A 16,894-nucleotide genomic window follows, 5' to 3' on the forward strand; every position below is an offset into this window, starting at 1 on the left:
TTTATCCACACCTCACAGAGAGAGCTGTTTGATGTATAGATCAAAGAACCTGACCGTGGGCACCGAGAGGTCAACTCTGGTGCTTTACACTTCCTCTTTTATAGTTTCCAGCTATGGGGAACAGAGCAGTATCCATTCTTGCTGTGGAAAATAGGTTAATGGCACATGTACAAGGGACAATCAGATTATCGTTAGTGGTTTACCTAAAAATGACAAGATAATGGCTGGATAACATGTTTACAAGAACGGTGCCGGTGGCATTGATACAATCTGGTTTTGCCGGATGATATTGCAAATGGGTAGTGTCATTTGAAGATGTCGTACATTGTATTTTCTTGGTTCTATAGAGCCGTTTGTGCTTATTTACATGTGACCGTCAGAACACAACGTCATCTTATTTACATGGAAAAATGCTATCAAGTACGAGAAGAATACAATAAAATGTTCAAATTTTCCATACTTAGTTAGATCTTCGTCAACAACACATTGGAGTGTGCATTTGCGGTATATACTTAGGTAAATGTGTTAGCATTTTAGTCCTGTTTTTTGCAGCCCTAAAATGTCAATCTTTACCATGTATGAATAGCAAAAGTGAACTGCAAATTTATGACTATGCAAAAAGAAGAATACTCAAGGATTTCTTAATGTTTGCTGACTTGTAAAAGGACTTATTGGTAGGTGAAACCACTTTATCTGTTAATGCTTGAAAGTGTAGCAACACGTTGATCAGGCATCATGTGATGCCTTGCCGCAATGTTGGGAAACACTTTGAAGCCATTTCAGTGCATTTGGCCTGAAATGAATGAGCGAGCGGATGTTTAATGGCAGCGTTAGCACACGGCCTGGCTGCGAAAGGACTTTCACGATCAGAAGAAGTCAGTAGAGAGATAAAACCATGTGTTATGCTCAGTAGCTATGTCATGGCTCCCCCATGGAGGATTCAAAGAAAGGAACCTCATCGTTGGAAGTTATTCTTTCAGCAAAACGGGTAGGAAAAGTACCTTTGATAGTCTGCTCCCTGGATATAATACTGTGGAGCCATGTGTGTTTTAAAGGGAACATTTTGGATATGGAACTGCCTGTAAGCATGGTTTTACCAGTTAACTTCTAGCTTTGACAAATTTGTTACTGCTTTCCAGAAAGACCGAGTGTAAGAGTAGAAAACAAAAAAAGGTGTAGTACTAGTATTTAAATAATCCCCAGTGTGGTCAAAGGCAACAACATTTTTCCATATTAAGCAAAACCTGCTTGGAATGGAATATGTATTGTGTATGTTGTACAGTGTTGTTTGTTGGTGCACAGGTTGAAAGATACTGCTCTGTAAGTTACAGCTGTGGGTCATGTATCCTGGCATCCAGCCCTTTTAGCTTCCATTCTAGCTGCTACCATAGACACATCCAGAAGCTTTAACAGTTGGCTTCCTGTGGGGCAGTTCTGGCCTCAGACATTAAGACGTTCCATGTGTTTTTACAGGTTATGCAGCTTGACCCTGACCAGACTGGTGGTGCTCAAACCTCTGGAAACAGATCTCACATCAGTGTTAATAGCTGTGAAAATGCAGGTAAGGAAAGGTCTATCCTTAGTGTATGTTCATGATGCCATGTTCTATAGTACTACAGGCACTGTCCTTGGTACTGAACATACACCCATCCCTGCAATACTCTATAGCACAAAATGTTAACCTGTAGTCCTAACCATGGTACTGAACACACATCCATCCCTGTAATGTTATATAGCACAAAATGTCAACCTTGAGTCCTAACCTTGGTACTGAACACATAATCCATCCCAGTAATGTTCTTTAGCACTATTTTTTTGGACCACTACAGGAGTGGATGGGTGTTCAGTACCAAGGTCAATATTCTAAGGTTAATCTGTAGTCCCATTTAGATGTACATGAACCACCCGTGTTAAGCTGTATGCATTATGCATCTCAGGGTTTGTTTTAAGAGCCCTTCTTCTGCCCTTGGTACCACACGTCCATATGATGAGTGGACCCCCTGCTGGTGCCCTATCCACTAACACATAGCCTTATTTCATACCTCATTACCTTCAACAAATTGGGTCTTCCTTGGGAGCCATTACTTAGTTATGGTTTGATAGGATTTTCTCAGCAAGCGTTAGCACTTCCAGCTAGGCTGTTGGTAAAGTAGGGTTTGGAGTTTTCTAAGATTCATGCCTTGAAATGTCAATGGATTCAAAGAGCAAGTATGCAACTCCTTTTTTTCAAATAAGTTTAAATCAGGTTCATTTCTAGAATAGTTTGTTAATCAAAGAAAATTGTTTCTTGGTTTCATGCATGGGCACTTTTGTTCAATCTTTCCTTTCAGACTATTTAGTGTATTTACTTAAGAATGGATCTCTTTGACTATTGCCAGGACAGTAAATGATATACATTTGAAAATTCATGTAGATGATATAGATAGTCAACATCAGAGGCAATGTTTTCAATACAGTTTTGTTCCTGTGTCAAATGTATTGTGCTTGCATGCTTGCATATTGGTTGTTGGTGGCCACACATATTCTGCAGCATGGTCTATATAGTATATAAAATATGCCCTGTATTGTCGTGGGAATGCAGCAAACCAAGAATAGTTGACTACTGTAAAATGTATTTAAGTTTGCAGGAATTTAATTATGGTAGTGGGAAAAAGAACTTTTTCGCGGTGGTTTAATTTCGTGGTAGCACCATGCACTGTAGTCTCTTACTGTCATAGAAAATGTTCGCGTCAGATTAAGTTCGCAATGAAGCGGCCACCGCGAAAACCGCTAGCATTTAACCACCGCGAAAGTTTCTGCATTTACAGTATATCATAATAATTGATCTAACCGGATTATCACTAAAAAGACTCTTTATTACATTAGAGAATGGATGTCTGGTTTGATTAATTTAGATATGACATTTATTGATATAGGAAGACAACAGTACATATAACACCTAACTTAAGCATTCATAATTCTGGTAGATATTCAAATGATAATACTATTAAAAAAGTAACTTTTATGAAATGGTTTTTCGTATATGGCAAGTCTTTCCAGATAAATTTTGAAGGAGAAAAACATTTTATATTATTATTTGTAAAATCATATTTAGAAATAAGCAAACATGCAAGCATGATGCTTTAAGCACAGGAACAAAAATGTTTGAAAAAACATTGGCTCTGATGTTGACTATCTCCGGTACATGAATATCCGAAATAATATACATCATATTTAAAAATATGATTTTTTGGATAAGAAGGTATCTTGTCTTCTACTAGATGGTACAACTGTTTTGAATATGGAAAAAAGTCATCCAGATCACAGGAAAGTCCTTACTGGAAGAGTCCTGCACTTGTACTTAACAGATCCATAGTGAAAGCTGCAATGTTCCTGAGAAATCTATCATGGCCCAGAGAAGGTCATTTTGTATACATGCTGAAGGGCACAGCTGTAAATTTGACCAACATTATTTGTCCTGAAACAGCTTTGGACCACATATTTACACACTTTCTGTAATGCAGTTGTGAAGGACATTCAAGGGCATGCAATAGATATCTTTGGAGATTTCAAGAAAGGTGTGTAAATGTCAGAATGATAGACTGATGCACATGCGTGGTATAATGAAATCAGTGCTCTGCATATTTGCTAACTTATACTATAACTGCATTTAAGTTTGTGGGGATTTAGTTCGTGGTAGCAGGAAAAAAGAATTTTCATTGTGGTTTTAAGCTCGCGGTGAAGTGGCCACCACCGTGAAAAACGCGAACATTAAACCACCACAAACATTTCTGCATTTACAGTAGTTAGATAATTATAAAATTAGATGTATATTGCATGTCACTATGTCGAAAACACATTAAATTGAAACAATTCACATGTTTTTCTCACGTCCCTTTTAATACTGTGCCCAATTTTAAAATAATTAGTCGGGCATAGTGCATGTGGTCTGGTATTTGTTATCCTTTGGGTACATTTTTAAATCTTAATTTGAAAGGCTTAATTTTGAAAAGCATAATTTAAGGGATAGTGTACTTTGTACATGTTCATGCTCAATGTATATTTCTAATGCAGTTATAGCCTTAGATATGCAATTATAGTTGCATACACCAGACAACATGTCAACAATTCTATTTTACTGTATTTATTGACATACGTTCTGTCTAATCAAGAATTGGCCCACAGCTAGGAAACACATACGTACAAAGAAGATATTTATGATTCAATAATGATGATTTTTTGTATAAAACACAAAGAAAGTTGTGATACCATTTTATCACCACAGTCTGGGATATTCTAAAGAGCATCTGGAGTATGAGTAAGTGTTAAAGCTCTTCCAGTGTTGGAGTCACTTTCCTTATTGCTTCAATGACCCCTGTACCTGATCCTGAACCTACCCACTTTCAATTACTCAGCCTCCAACAGTTCTGCTAGTGTCATGCTTGATGTGCATTGTTATATATAAGATCAGGGTCATCTCATTTGGAAAGTGGCATCTGGAAATACATATTAGCATTTCAAGCTTGGTGAGGTATACACTATAATGCAATTTATCCTGATTGTTAAAGAGGCCTTACTGAGGCCTCCCTCCAGAATTCATGATTTGTTTTACAACAGTTTATTTCTTGTTTGACATGCATTATGTGCAACCAAGAAGGAATTACCATTTATGGGTATTACGCAAATTTCAACTTCATCATAATTAAGTGAAAACACATTTTCTCCGGCAGCTTTATTGCATAAGGTATAATTATGGCATATTTCCTTTGGCAGTTGGTAATATTTTTGATTCAGAGACTTCGATTTTTGCCATACTGAGCACTTTGTAGTGATTGTAAAGATACATTGTGTACATTAACTTAATGAAGATATAATGAGTGCCAGTGTCAGCATGTGTCTAGACTAAAAGATTTAAAAAGATACAAAAGTACTTGAACTGAGAAGTAATGTTGATGAGAATCCCATGAAAAGGATTGACAGTTTCTGCTGTACTTAACTATTTCCTGCATGTTTTGTTTGACTAGAGCTCCAAACGAGTCCTGCGGTCCAATGAAATCTTCATCCCCCAGAGTGGAACGTTAGACACAACATTGGAGCTGTCCTTCTCACTACAGGTAAGTACTGAGTATTTAAGAAATATTTGGTAACAAAGCACCAGACTGCTGAAGATATACCCTGGGGGTTCATTAGGTATGTATACATAGTTATGAATGTATAAGGTGTATTCTTGGTTTTTCAATAGCAATGAGTAGAAAGAGTAACTGTTGTTCTGAAAATCAGACACTTGCTCCTTACGTACATGTACAAGGAGTGATCAAAACATCTGGCTGCAAAGTTTTTGAATGCTCTTTATAGTACATTCATGCTATGAAGCACACAACATCAAGGATGGATGAAATTTTAGCTGAAGATTTGTTTATTGAAATTCATTGTGTTAAGGTAGACAGGTCTGTAACGGCGATCAACTACCTAGAAGATTTAGCAGTCAAAGTTTCACTTGCAAACTTTTATGGCCAATTTGCATAAGGTGACTGACTTGCCAAAGAAATGCATCCTCAAAAGAGTTAAGTATTTGCTGCATGCCCTTGGGAGCTAAACCTAATTCGCCATTTTCAAAGGTGCCTTGGCAGGGAAGAAACGTGTGACTTGCTGATAAGATGTAATGTGCCTTCCCTCAATGGATGTGGAACATGAAGTTTTCCCCGAAGGTGCTTTATACAAAACTATGCGTGTGAATTGCAGATTACATGCATGGCAACCGTAGCAGTACACTCTATCACAAGACACGTGACATAAATCCGGATAACCTTTTGCACGAGTCGTACGCAGGATAATCCCTGGCAGGATAATGCCTTTGGAGCACCGCAAGTGTTTTGCTGACGAAGGTGGAATATTTATAGAATATAGAGTGGGGATGTGGGATGTGTATTATGTTTGTCACTTTTTACACTTTACTTGGTAAATTTACATTTTTTACAATGTCGTGGTATTGCAGGGCTAGAAATACCACCTGCAGGTAAAATGGAGCTGTGCATGTACTTCTAATGTCTACCTACACAGGACCATGATAAAACCAGCCTGTGTCACTGCAGTGATATACAACCTGGATAGTGGCCCAAAACTGCCCTGAATTCTTCATGAGGAAGCATCCTATTTAGAGCCATGGTACTATGATAATCACTATCAGGAACATCTTCGAATCACCAGTTTTGGATGAACTAGAAGGAAAAAAATTATAATGATGAAAGTTACTAACATTTGGCATGTAAAAGAAAGCATTTTAAACCTTGCGTATGTGTACATTTAGAATGAAGAAAAAGTGGAAGTATCTCGTGAATGTAATCAAAGTGGTTTTTGGCACGTTTTTGTAGTCGTTCACCTGCAGTTATGTATTTGTTCAGCCTCCCCCTTTAGACAGTTGTGTTGACAAGTCTTACCAGCTCTACTTAATGTTTCCCTTGTGATTGCTGAATTGGTATGAAGCCAAGAGTGCAGTCCTATGATAGCAAAGGAACATTGGACAGTCTGTCATGGTTATAGTTAATGTTCCTACTGCCAGGCTATTGGAGTGTGGCCAAGTGTCTTAACTCTCCTGCCCTAGAGTGGCTTTATTCATTACTTAAGTTGAGACTGAAGGTGACACATACTCTCAGATAACGGAAAGGGTACTTCCTCAGAGCAAGTGGTTATATAAAACTGAATAATGCTTGATGAGGTAGAAGAGTCCAACATCTTAAAAAACATGCCAAGTTGTTTGTCACTGAGCCATAACTTCAGATGAATTTACGTAAGACCCTTACAACAGCTAGAGTATTGGTTGATATGAAATATATAATCCAGTCACACTCTATAATACCAACCAATGTCTCTTTGTTTTAGTTTTGGCCTCTTGATTGATTTTGACCTGAACATGTCTGAAGAAAATAGATTGGTGTAGCCTCACTGCCAGACCAAGTTGTGCATAAATTAGTAGAAGCATCTTGCCAACATGTACGTGTACTTGTTGTCAATTACTGAATTTCCCGTTTAAAGGTTTGGAGATAACTTGAGGCACCGGGAAAGTACAAGAAGCAATTTCCTGAAACATAATGGAGAGCTCTTGCCTACAAATAGTACAGTCATATCAAGATCCTTGGCTACCTCTGTAGTTAGAGCTATCGATGTCTGACATTGTCAATGAGGAAATTGCATGAGATTATATTCATGTACTAGACAAGTTGTCTCCTAGCTATGTCAAATTGCTGCTATTTCCTGTACAGAAAACAGTCCTCTGTCTCAGATAATCATTGGTATTTATTTTCATATAAAAATTCAGGAACATATCGTAGAACATTTACTGTAGATTCATTTATTTTTCAGAAGATGTATATTGAGATGGGAAGGGAAAGTGCCTTGGTGGTTTACATGGGAAGACTGTGGAAACAATTCCGTTACTTTCATGTAGTCTAGTACAATATAATGGAACTAATGTTTGTGTGGTGGAGAGGTCTCCATGAAAGCCACAAAATGGATTGCCAGGCGACAGTTGAAATCTAGATTTTGTATTATGAGTATCAAAAGATGGATTGGGGAAGTTGGTGTATAAGTTAAATTAGAAATGAAAAAGTCTCAAGTCACAAGACTGCAGAATGTTGGTATATTGTCTAATGATATTTTTGAATGTATTTAGTATAATGCAGGGTTTCTGCACTGAATGAAGGTACTTGTGTATGACATGAGCACCAGTGCCTGGTGACATGTGCTTCCATGTCAGTACCATGTATTATTGATGTATGTACATATGCAGTACATTAAATTTTGTTTAGAGAAGAAAACACTTTGTGACGTACCACAAATTTTGAAATGTTTGCAAATATTTGCACATAAAACTTTGTACACATAGCCTATGTATTTGAATGTCTCATCACACTGCAAACATATCTTCCATTGACAAACCGCCATTGTTTCATCAGCAAATTTAAGATGCAAACTTAAACTAGTAGAATACCTTAACCATGCCATCTTAATTCTTTCCTAGCTTAAGTTTCTAAGACCAATAAACCATTTTGACCAGAAGAATGTGAGTCTGTTGGAAGAAAAAGGAAAAAGATATTTCCTTTTGGTTTTCCTATCAGTTCAATGATGCATAAATCGGACTCTTTTTATTTCAGTACCCCCACTTCCTAAAGAGAGACAGTAACAAGCTCCAGATCATGCTGCAGAGAAGAAAACGGTACAAGAACAGGCCGGTTCTGGGCTTCAAGACTCTGGCTGTGGGGCTGGTCAACATGGCACAGGTCAGACTAATCTTTTCTTACCTGGGAATTTCAATGCCATCATGGCGAGTGGTTGGGGATGAACTGATTACAAAATGCACACACATATTCACAGAAATGCACACACCTACACAATGATTCACACACACACACACACACACACACTAGCCATTGTTCTGATCGGCAGTTTGACAGTATGCTTGTGACAACTTAACTGATGTGCAAATTTTGAAGTTGACATTCTGGAGACGCAGAAAGCAGGAATTTTTCTAATTTTGGTATTTCTTTTAAGTGAAGGTCACATTAATTGAAGGTCACATGAGATGGCACAGCAATATCATACCAGGCTCAGTAGAGTATGAAAAAGGAGATTGTATGTCCTTGTACAGAAGTGTGACCCCACTTACACTCCCCCTCCTGCAGGGAAATGTTTATTGGAAAAATTGCCTCCTCGAGGGAGGTCTGGGTGGATATGTTCTACTCTGCAGATTTAATTGATTTTTGCCAGGGCACTGAGAGTCACCGCATCACACAAGAGCTAGCTTTTATACCATTATCTTTGAGACAAACATGATATCAGATAGGCACTCTAAGACTTCAACATTACAAAAACAACAAATTTAAAAAAAATCTACTTTAAAGCAAGATACAGCATCAATAATCTTAGGTATGCATGCTTCAGATATCCAGGCATTTAAGATATTTTTGTGAAGGCCTCAATAACAACATTTTTGTAATATTTTGGCAGTGTTGTGAAAGTTGATGTTAATATGTAAAATTTGTCTTCATGATCCTTCACATCTGATTCATTAACACTGAATCTTCTTTTAGAAAGTTTTTGTTTCATTGTGACTCTAAGATTCTGTAATTCTGATTCTCAAGTTTCAGTTTCTCCGCTATGGTCTTTGTGAGAATGTCTGGTATTGTCAAAATCATCTTTTGCTTTTGGAAAGATATCGTGATAAGCCAATCTGAAGGGCAGAAGCTTTCACGCTTAACAGATTATGGTGTTATTCCATGCAGCTTGTTTTCAACTTCAGATTAAAACTGTACAGGAGTGAAAAATGTGACAATATTAGCTAAATGTCATTCTTAACTATCAGTATGAAACAACCCTTAACATGATTTGCCTAGAGGCACCCTCCCCAATGAAAATGTCTTATCATTCACACACATTCAAGTTCTTCATGTTACTTTTAGACTCCCTGTATGAGGGAGATCTTGGGATTTTCTCTGAATGACTCTACATAATCTTACTGGTAGAGAATGATACAGGAAGGTTAAAAATTCTGTGACCTTGTATGAATGTGTAAGTCACTCAGCATTTGTGTCAGCATTATGTTGCAGCAGGAGACTTTGCAAAGATAGATGCATCATGAATGTCCTTACTATGTCCTTGGTGCTGAACAGAACAAGGTGCATTCCGCTGTGTGTAAGCTATAATCTGTAGGCTAGCCCTTATTCCCTCCGCTTCTCAGAAGAGACTCAGCTAGTATCTAATTTGAAGATGAAATGGCAGGCCTAATCCTTGCAGATTGCAACCTTGGGTCTCTTCAGTTACTGAGGGAAAGAGTTGGGAATGTCTGTAATGCTATGGATTTTAAACACCCCCCCCCCCCCATGGTCTTATGATTTCGCATTCTTGGATTTTGTTCAATGCAATCAATACTGCTTCACTGAGTACAGATGAAGCAATTGTGAATGATGTGCCTTGACTTTTAGTGCACAATGTACTAGTATAGGTACCTATTATGAATATAGTCAAATTTGAAGTTAGAGTCACTGTAATGACATGCTGCTACAACCACATATGGTTGCCACCCCCTGAAAATCCCTTATTTAAGAATCACTTTTTTTTAGAACTTCAAGTAATAAGTAATCTAAAAGAAGACATATGCACTATAACTGAATGTATGTTTTCTCAAATGTTTTTGGAAAAACTCGACCTAGTTATTGATATTTCATACAGCTATTATAAGCTTGATATATTAGCTATGGGAAGATATCAAGATGTTGTTCATGAAAAGATATGACAAAAATCTAAAGAAACAGCCATTTAGCATGATATAGCCTTTAGCTCATAATTCTTGCATGCCATCTTTCAGGAAATGTAACCTTAGACAAAATGGATGTTGATTGATTTTTCACCCTTGACATATGTTCCGGACCATTATGTACAAGCTCATACAATGTTTATGATGGATAGACCTCAGTATAAGTGGGCTGCCTACTGAAGCATCTATTACTTGAAAGCAGACCTGTAAAGAAACATCATATATCAATTTAATTAAGACATCCCAGTGATCTGTAGAAGCTTCTTATTTTCAATTTCAAAGAAATCCTCATCCTCAGGGGATCGGAACATGTACAATGTATGTGTGCACAGAAAATTAATGGGCATCAAGGAACCATAACGTGCTACAATGGGAGACATTCTGTAAACTTCAGAAAAATCTTCTAAAAAAAAATTTAGATTCTCTGCGGCTACGGGTGACATAGATATCAGACATGACGTTGTAAAACCACGATCTAGTCTCATGGAAACAATACAAAGTCTTGCAGAATTCATATTGCGCATCCAAAGTGATAATCATGTAGTGAGTTTATCCTATAAAGAATAGCGTTTGCCTTTAGAAAATAAAAGAGTTTTTGATGCTCATGTTGTTTTTAAAGGCTTATGAAAGGCTTGTAGCTGCAAGTTCATCCAAATGCTTTGCCATCCAGTCTGCCAGGAAATGAAATGTGATCACATGAAATCATTCTACGTTTACGAATCTCTCCGCTGATTAACGACAGTTGCCTTACAAGGGTATCATATAACCTAACGTTATCAGGCAGTAATGTCCCGATCTATTACCTACCAATGTGTGTGATCAGAGAAGTGTGTAATAAGTGCTATAAAACATCTCTATCCATCCCTGGGGTCTGTTATGTCATTAAGGAGTGATCATTGTCTGGGACACTTTCCACCACTTACAGTCAGCAGACTTGGACTAACACAAGGAAATTTGGAAGTGAATTGTTGTTACAATACCCAAAATTACAGGAGAGAGATGGTATTTTTTCTATGGGTTTAAGTAATCTAGAATGATTTTACTCTTATTATACTTAAAGGATGTTGAATTTCAGGTTTGGGAATAATGTAATCTTTACATATTCATTACATGTCAAGAGCTGTATATATCTCTGAATGGGGTATACTTTGGGGCTGGCAATATATTTTTTCTTCTGATGTTTTATAAATCATCATGTACAGTAAATGAACTATCAGGAAAACTGCAAAAAGCAAAACCTTCCCCATAAGCTAATTTGGGTTATCTTGTTCATAGATTAGAACTCATAATTAGATTATCATCAACATCTACTTCAATCTTTCTTAACTTGCAATACACTTTGATAGAAACATACTTGTTTATTATTTTTATGAATGTTACCATACGATCCTGTCCCAAGATGCCAATATTTTGTACTCTAGGGACATTAAAGCATCACTAGCAGTGCTCTATCATATGCATCATTTTGAGGCACATGTGCACATCAACCCTGCATACACTTCAAACAGTGATAGCAAAGAGAACTCAGTGCTTTGGGCCAAAACATTTATTTCTGGATCTGTTCCATGAAAGGTTTCAAGAAATACATTGATGACAGTTGAACCCAACAGCTGCCTTAACAAGATAGCTGCATCTGTACTTTGGAAATGTGAAAGGACAGTCCAATGTCAATGTCAGTTGGCCCATGTTTCAGCGCTAACGTTTCAGGCACTAGGAGTGATAATGGGTGGTATAACTCATCAGAAGTGGCAGTTGAAGAAAGGGGATACATTGATTATGTGCCAGTGAAGACAGGGTCGTGGTTGGTAACATGTTTGCAGTATGTCCCAGAGGGATGTGCTGTATAGTGAACGGTGCAGTGTTGGTGTGTCACCTTGCCAGATATCTGTGCAGACAAATTACAGCTCAAACACTGTTAATTAATCACATCAGAATTGCAGGTATAACATCTCCTCTGTTGAACCTCTTTGGAATCATTCAGCTGTGGTCCATGCTCCAATGATATATATTTTGCTAACCTTTGATGCCATAAAATGGAATAAGTTCATGATCAATAAAGCCTGAAATTCTGTATATCGGGAGTCTGCATACATGTACATGTAGATCAGCTATAACACAGCATTGTATTGTTGTGAAGAGTTTAACCAATTAGGAATCCAATACATATACGTAAAGGATGGATTTATATCCCTGGGAAGGATGTTGGGATATGGGATGTTCAGAGTTGCATTCATTTGTGTGTTTACTGTGTGGCATTCTCTATATAGATTAGCAAGTATCACAATGTACCAGACTCTTAGCCTGGGTACCATCCGGATAGTAGTTCGCTCCTACATCTATGTTTGCTTCTACTATCCGTCTAGAGACCTGCACATTCAAACTGTTTGATGCTAATGCCAGTTAATAAGCGAAGTAAGGAATGTGTTCAATAGCAATTTTTTCGTTTGATGACAACAGGCCTCCCACAAGCGGATGGAACGCCTGTTCGAACGAGCGCTTGAACCCATTCCATAATTCGCCTTGTCCAAATTTTGGATGATTCCAGACGTCAAGATGGGCAGGGTTCCCAGACGGAACAGCAGAGAAGCGACTGTATATTGTGTATAATGAATGTCAGAGCTAGAAGCCACTGTATATAGTATGTAATGAACACCAGAACAACTACTTTCCGGATGGTACCCAGGCTACCAGACTCTTACAAGGTTGAGAAAAAAGTTTGTTTTGTATTTACTTTGTCAATAAATCTCCTCTCATGAAAAAATACAAATTGTGTGTTTCCCAGGTGCTCCAGAGACCGATGGACAGTGACTTGAACATGTACAGCAAAGAGAGCAAGTCACATGTCGCTGCGGTCAGGATCGTGGGCATGTCCAGTCAGCCGGTCGATCACGAGGAAGGAGCGACGGGCGGGAGGAGAAAAGCGGAGTCAACCGGTAAATGTGTTTTGTTGGTTCGTCACACAGCTCCCAAACCTTTTCAGTTTCTCTGTTAACTTCTCTATAATACTGTAACTCTGCAATGTTCATACAAATGTACTTATTATACTGCATATTGACGATAGTTTAACTTAGCACAGTCTTACATGCTGATGTTTGTGTGAACCAGAATTGAACTCTTTATCTTATATATCTCTCTCTGGAACATGTTGAGGTGTGGGGAGGGGGCCTCAGCAATCTTACTTTCTATGCAAAGTTGCCATGCAAAGTTACATCGTCAGCAGCTACAAATGTACATTGAACATGAACATTTTGTATCTTGGGGTTAGGAAAAAAGGCTAACAAGATAAAACGGAATTGATACAGATCTGAGAAAGTTTTGATTCCGTCATTCTACTTGCCCACGGACACTGATGTAAACAAAGAATGAACTATAGCTGCATCTTAATCTTCAGACTTAATCTTCATCTGTCAATCATCTACTCTTTATGTACGTTAAAACATGTTTGTTCTAGCATTTAAACTAACATATAAATGATACTTCTAGAAAAATTACTCGTGGCATGTTTTCAAAAAGAGAATCATCTTAGTCTGCTATGTTTGCCTGCCGAGTATCAGAGAAAGCGGATATCGTACTCATGACCCAGAGTGGTCCGTTGTCTAGGTGAGCGCCGCTTCAGCCTCCTCACCCCCTCCGACTTGTACCAGCACTACATGTTGCGGAAGTCGGGGGGAGACCTGGCCACTCCCGACGTCAATAACTTCTGGGAGAACGGACCCACCAATGACCCGATATCGGACGGGGACAATGGTGAACCCGACAGGGATTCAGCGTTTACGCTAGGTTGGTCACAACCAAATCCCAGAGTAGCAGACATATTCATTATATAGTATATATATATATATACCAGATTTACTAACAATGTTTTCTTCTTCTTTTTTTTTTCTTCCTTTTACCCTCTATCAACCTTGTTTCCGTGATTTTTTTCCTCTTTGTATGTTGTCTTGTTTGGGGAATTGTTATGACTTTGTTTGGGTGTTTTTTTGTTCCTTTCACATCTCATCTGAACTTATCTACCTTATTAACTTCTCTGCAACATTTCTGACATCACACATCACATGTCTCCTTTGAATTATTCTACAATGGTAACTTGTATCTCACTTCACTTGTGCTGTTTATATGTTGCCTGTTATCTCCAAATTTTCCCCATGTTTGTGACTTGCTTTGCTTGTCTATGCTCTTGTCTTGTTGTTTACTGCTTTTTGCTTCCTGTTTTTGTACGTTTATCCTTTTCCATGCATGTGCCATCTTTTGTGCTTGTACAAAATGTTGTTTCATCATACATTTTTGTTATTTATGTCTTGTTTACCCTGTGCACCTTCTCTTACCCTTGACCTTATCCCTTTCACCTTTGCACCCTGTGCTCCCATGCTGCCCTCTGACCTCCTACTTTGGTCTGTCATGTGTCTCTCACGATCTCGCAGCAGACAGATCACCTGGCGAGGACAACGAGAGCGATGAAGATGACGAGTTCTTCTCCTCGGACCAAGAGGGGAGCGACAGCGAGGGGAACATCGGAGGAGCTCAGGTGAGAAGATGTCCTGGATAATTTTGACATGCTCTTTAACTTGGCTATCTTAACCATGTTCTTTAGGATAGTTATCTTTGACATATCCTTTAACTTTTTTTTTAAGTTGGATACCTGTAACAGTTAGAATGCACCAGGTCCTGCAACACACATATGTAATGAAATTCTAAATCATAGAGCACTTTGCCATCTCAAAGTGCAGATTTACTGGAAAGCTTTTACTTAATTTGATTTCATTAATTGGGGATAGATTTTAATTTAAACTAAACTATACAGGATTAACTATAATGTTCAGTTGTCTTTCAGCCTACGAGTTACCAAACTCTATTACCAAGTCACAAAACTAATTTGCAGTCCATAATGCATGACGAGATAACCTCTTCCATACTGCATGCTAAGGAGAAGGATCTTCCGTCTCCCTGTCCCAAAATGCCATTAAAAGATTATCATCTTTGTGGAAAGTGGCCCATGAGGTTCAACCCTGCCATACATAGGCATGGGTGGCACAGTATTGAGGGAACATCCCCTTAGAAATAACACCTTCTCAGATAACCATTCTCAGCCGGTATCAAACTGTGGGTTTGTGAGGGTCTTGTTTCACACAAAGAGACTGTGCCATAGGGTAATGGGAAAATACTTCACAGAATCCCTTGAGGGACAGGCTTGCATCTGCAATCCCGCAGGATTTATGATAGATGACGGTTTTTACACCATGCGTCGTTTTTTATTTGGCATTAAAACAGGAGTCTCAGCAAAGCCAAATCCACACTAACTCTTGTACATGTACTTGAACTTACATGTACATTTCGCCTAAGAGCATTTTCAATATGATTATGGACTCCAGTAAACTATGCATGAAATCAGAAGGGACAATCTACAGCCCTTGAAATTGACCTTGCAAGTTAACTAGGCTATAAAAGGTTTTACGTGAAGGCAATGTCACGACAGCCATTTAATATGGAACGCAAATCTAAGGAGACTAGAATCTCAGACTTGAATTTGGTAGCAAGGGGACCAGGTGTAAAGTTGGACAAGAGAATTAACATTCTTTTTTAGCATGTTAGGCGACGTTGATTTGATTATATGGATGACACCCTCTTGGAACCCCAAAAGAGATGCGAGCATGAGAATAAAAAAAAATTGTTTGGCTCCCCAAAAGTTACATTCAGTATGAAATCTAAGTGCTCTGGAAGGTTGGACAAATGACCAAATTGTAGAATATTGAATACCTATCAATTATAGATTCTTTAGTTTTTGTTTTAACATCATCTTCTTTGACCTTGGAATTAATGCTGACATTAGTACTGTATATGTTTTCCAATATATTTATATTTGCATATATTTGCTCCTTTTGCAGCTGCTTTGTATGATTTAAAGCATGGTTGAAAACTTTTTTTATTTTATTTTTGGAAACGATCGAATTTTGATGCGCGTGCGGATGTCATCCATATTCTCAAATCAACCTGGTCTTACCCACAGCAGATGCAGTGTCAAGTGCTTTGACTTACAGATTACATACATAGAGTAGACAGAACATCATCTGTGTGCCCATGGCTTGGGAGGCTTAAGTATGCACGGATGTACGCAGAATGCTTGATGGTAGCAATCTCAGACGACTTACGCTGGGGGCCTACGATGGGCAATGGCTAGTTTTATACATCAAGCACTACTGGCAAATATGACATGGGAGAAAGCTTTATGCTTACATATTAGGCAATTGTGACAATCTTGCAAGCTTATAGTCTAGTATTATAAAAGTATTCACTGAAAACTTAAAGCATTTTATAAATAACTGGAATAAATGGTTATTGCTTCATGCACGGTAGACACAACTTTTTTGATTTTGCAAACCCATTCTTGCTTATTGTTTCCTGAATAGTATTTGGATACAAGGGATGAAAAAGGGCCATTTGTATACATTTACTACATCAGTACTGCAGTAAAGTTGTGTATCAAAGTTTAGATAAAACATGTAATATGGGCATAAAGAAATTTACTCCCCAAAATGCATAGAGCATCCAACCTCTTTGTTACCTTGTAACATACTGTAGATTTAAGGTTGCTAGCAGGAGGGAAGGGAA

General features: G+C 38.1%; 1 protein-coding gene across 9 annotated transcripts in view; it reads left to right on the top strand.

The window, feature by feature from the left end:
- The window catches only part of LOC118411202 (phosphofurin acidic cluster sorting protein 2-like), a 50,686-nt gene that overhangs the window by 11,675 nt on the left and 22,117 nt on the right, over window positions 1-16,894 (top strand). For 5 of the 9 annotated variants that reach the window (XM_035813290.1, XM_035813307.1, XM_035813316.1 and 2 more), the window contains exons 2-7: window positions 1,474-1,561; window positions 5,004-5,093; window positions 8,130-8,255; window positions 13,071-13,221; window positions 13,889-14,068; window positions 14,710-14,813. In XM_035813290.1, coding sequence (XP_035669183.1) covers window positions 1,474-1,561; window positions 5,004-5,093; window positions 8,130-8,255; window positions 13,071-13,221; window positions 13,889-14,068; window positions 14,710-14,813 — 739 coding nt within the window. The remainder of the gene's footprint in view (window positions 1-1,473; window positions 1,562-5,003; window positions 5,094-8,129; window positions 8,256-13,070; window positions 13,222-13,888; window positions 14,069-14,709; window positions 14,814-16,894) is intronic. The other 4 variants (XM_035813347.1, XM_035813365.1, XM_035813298.1 and 1 more) reach the window with 3 other exon arrangements.

This window comes from Branchiostoma floridae, chromosome 1 (assembly GCF_000003815.2).
Source record: "Branchiostoma floridae strain S238N-H82 chromosome 1, Bfl_VNyyK, whole genome shotgun sequence".
In the NCBI taxonomy this organism is placed as follows: domain Eukaryota; kingdom Metazoa; phylum Chordata; class Leptocardii; order Amphioxiformes; family Branchiostomatidae; genus Branchiostoma; species Branchiostoma floridae.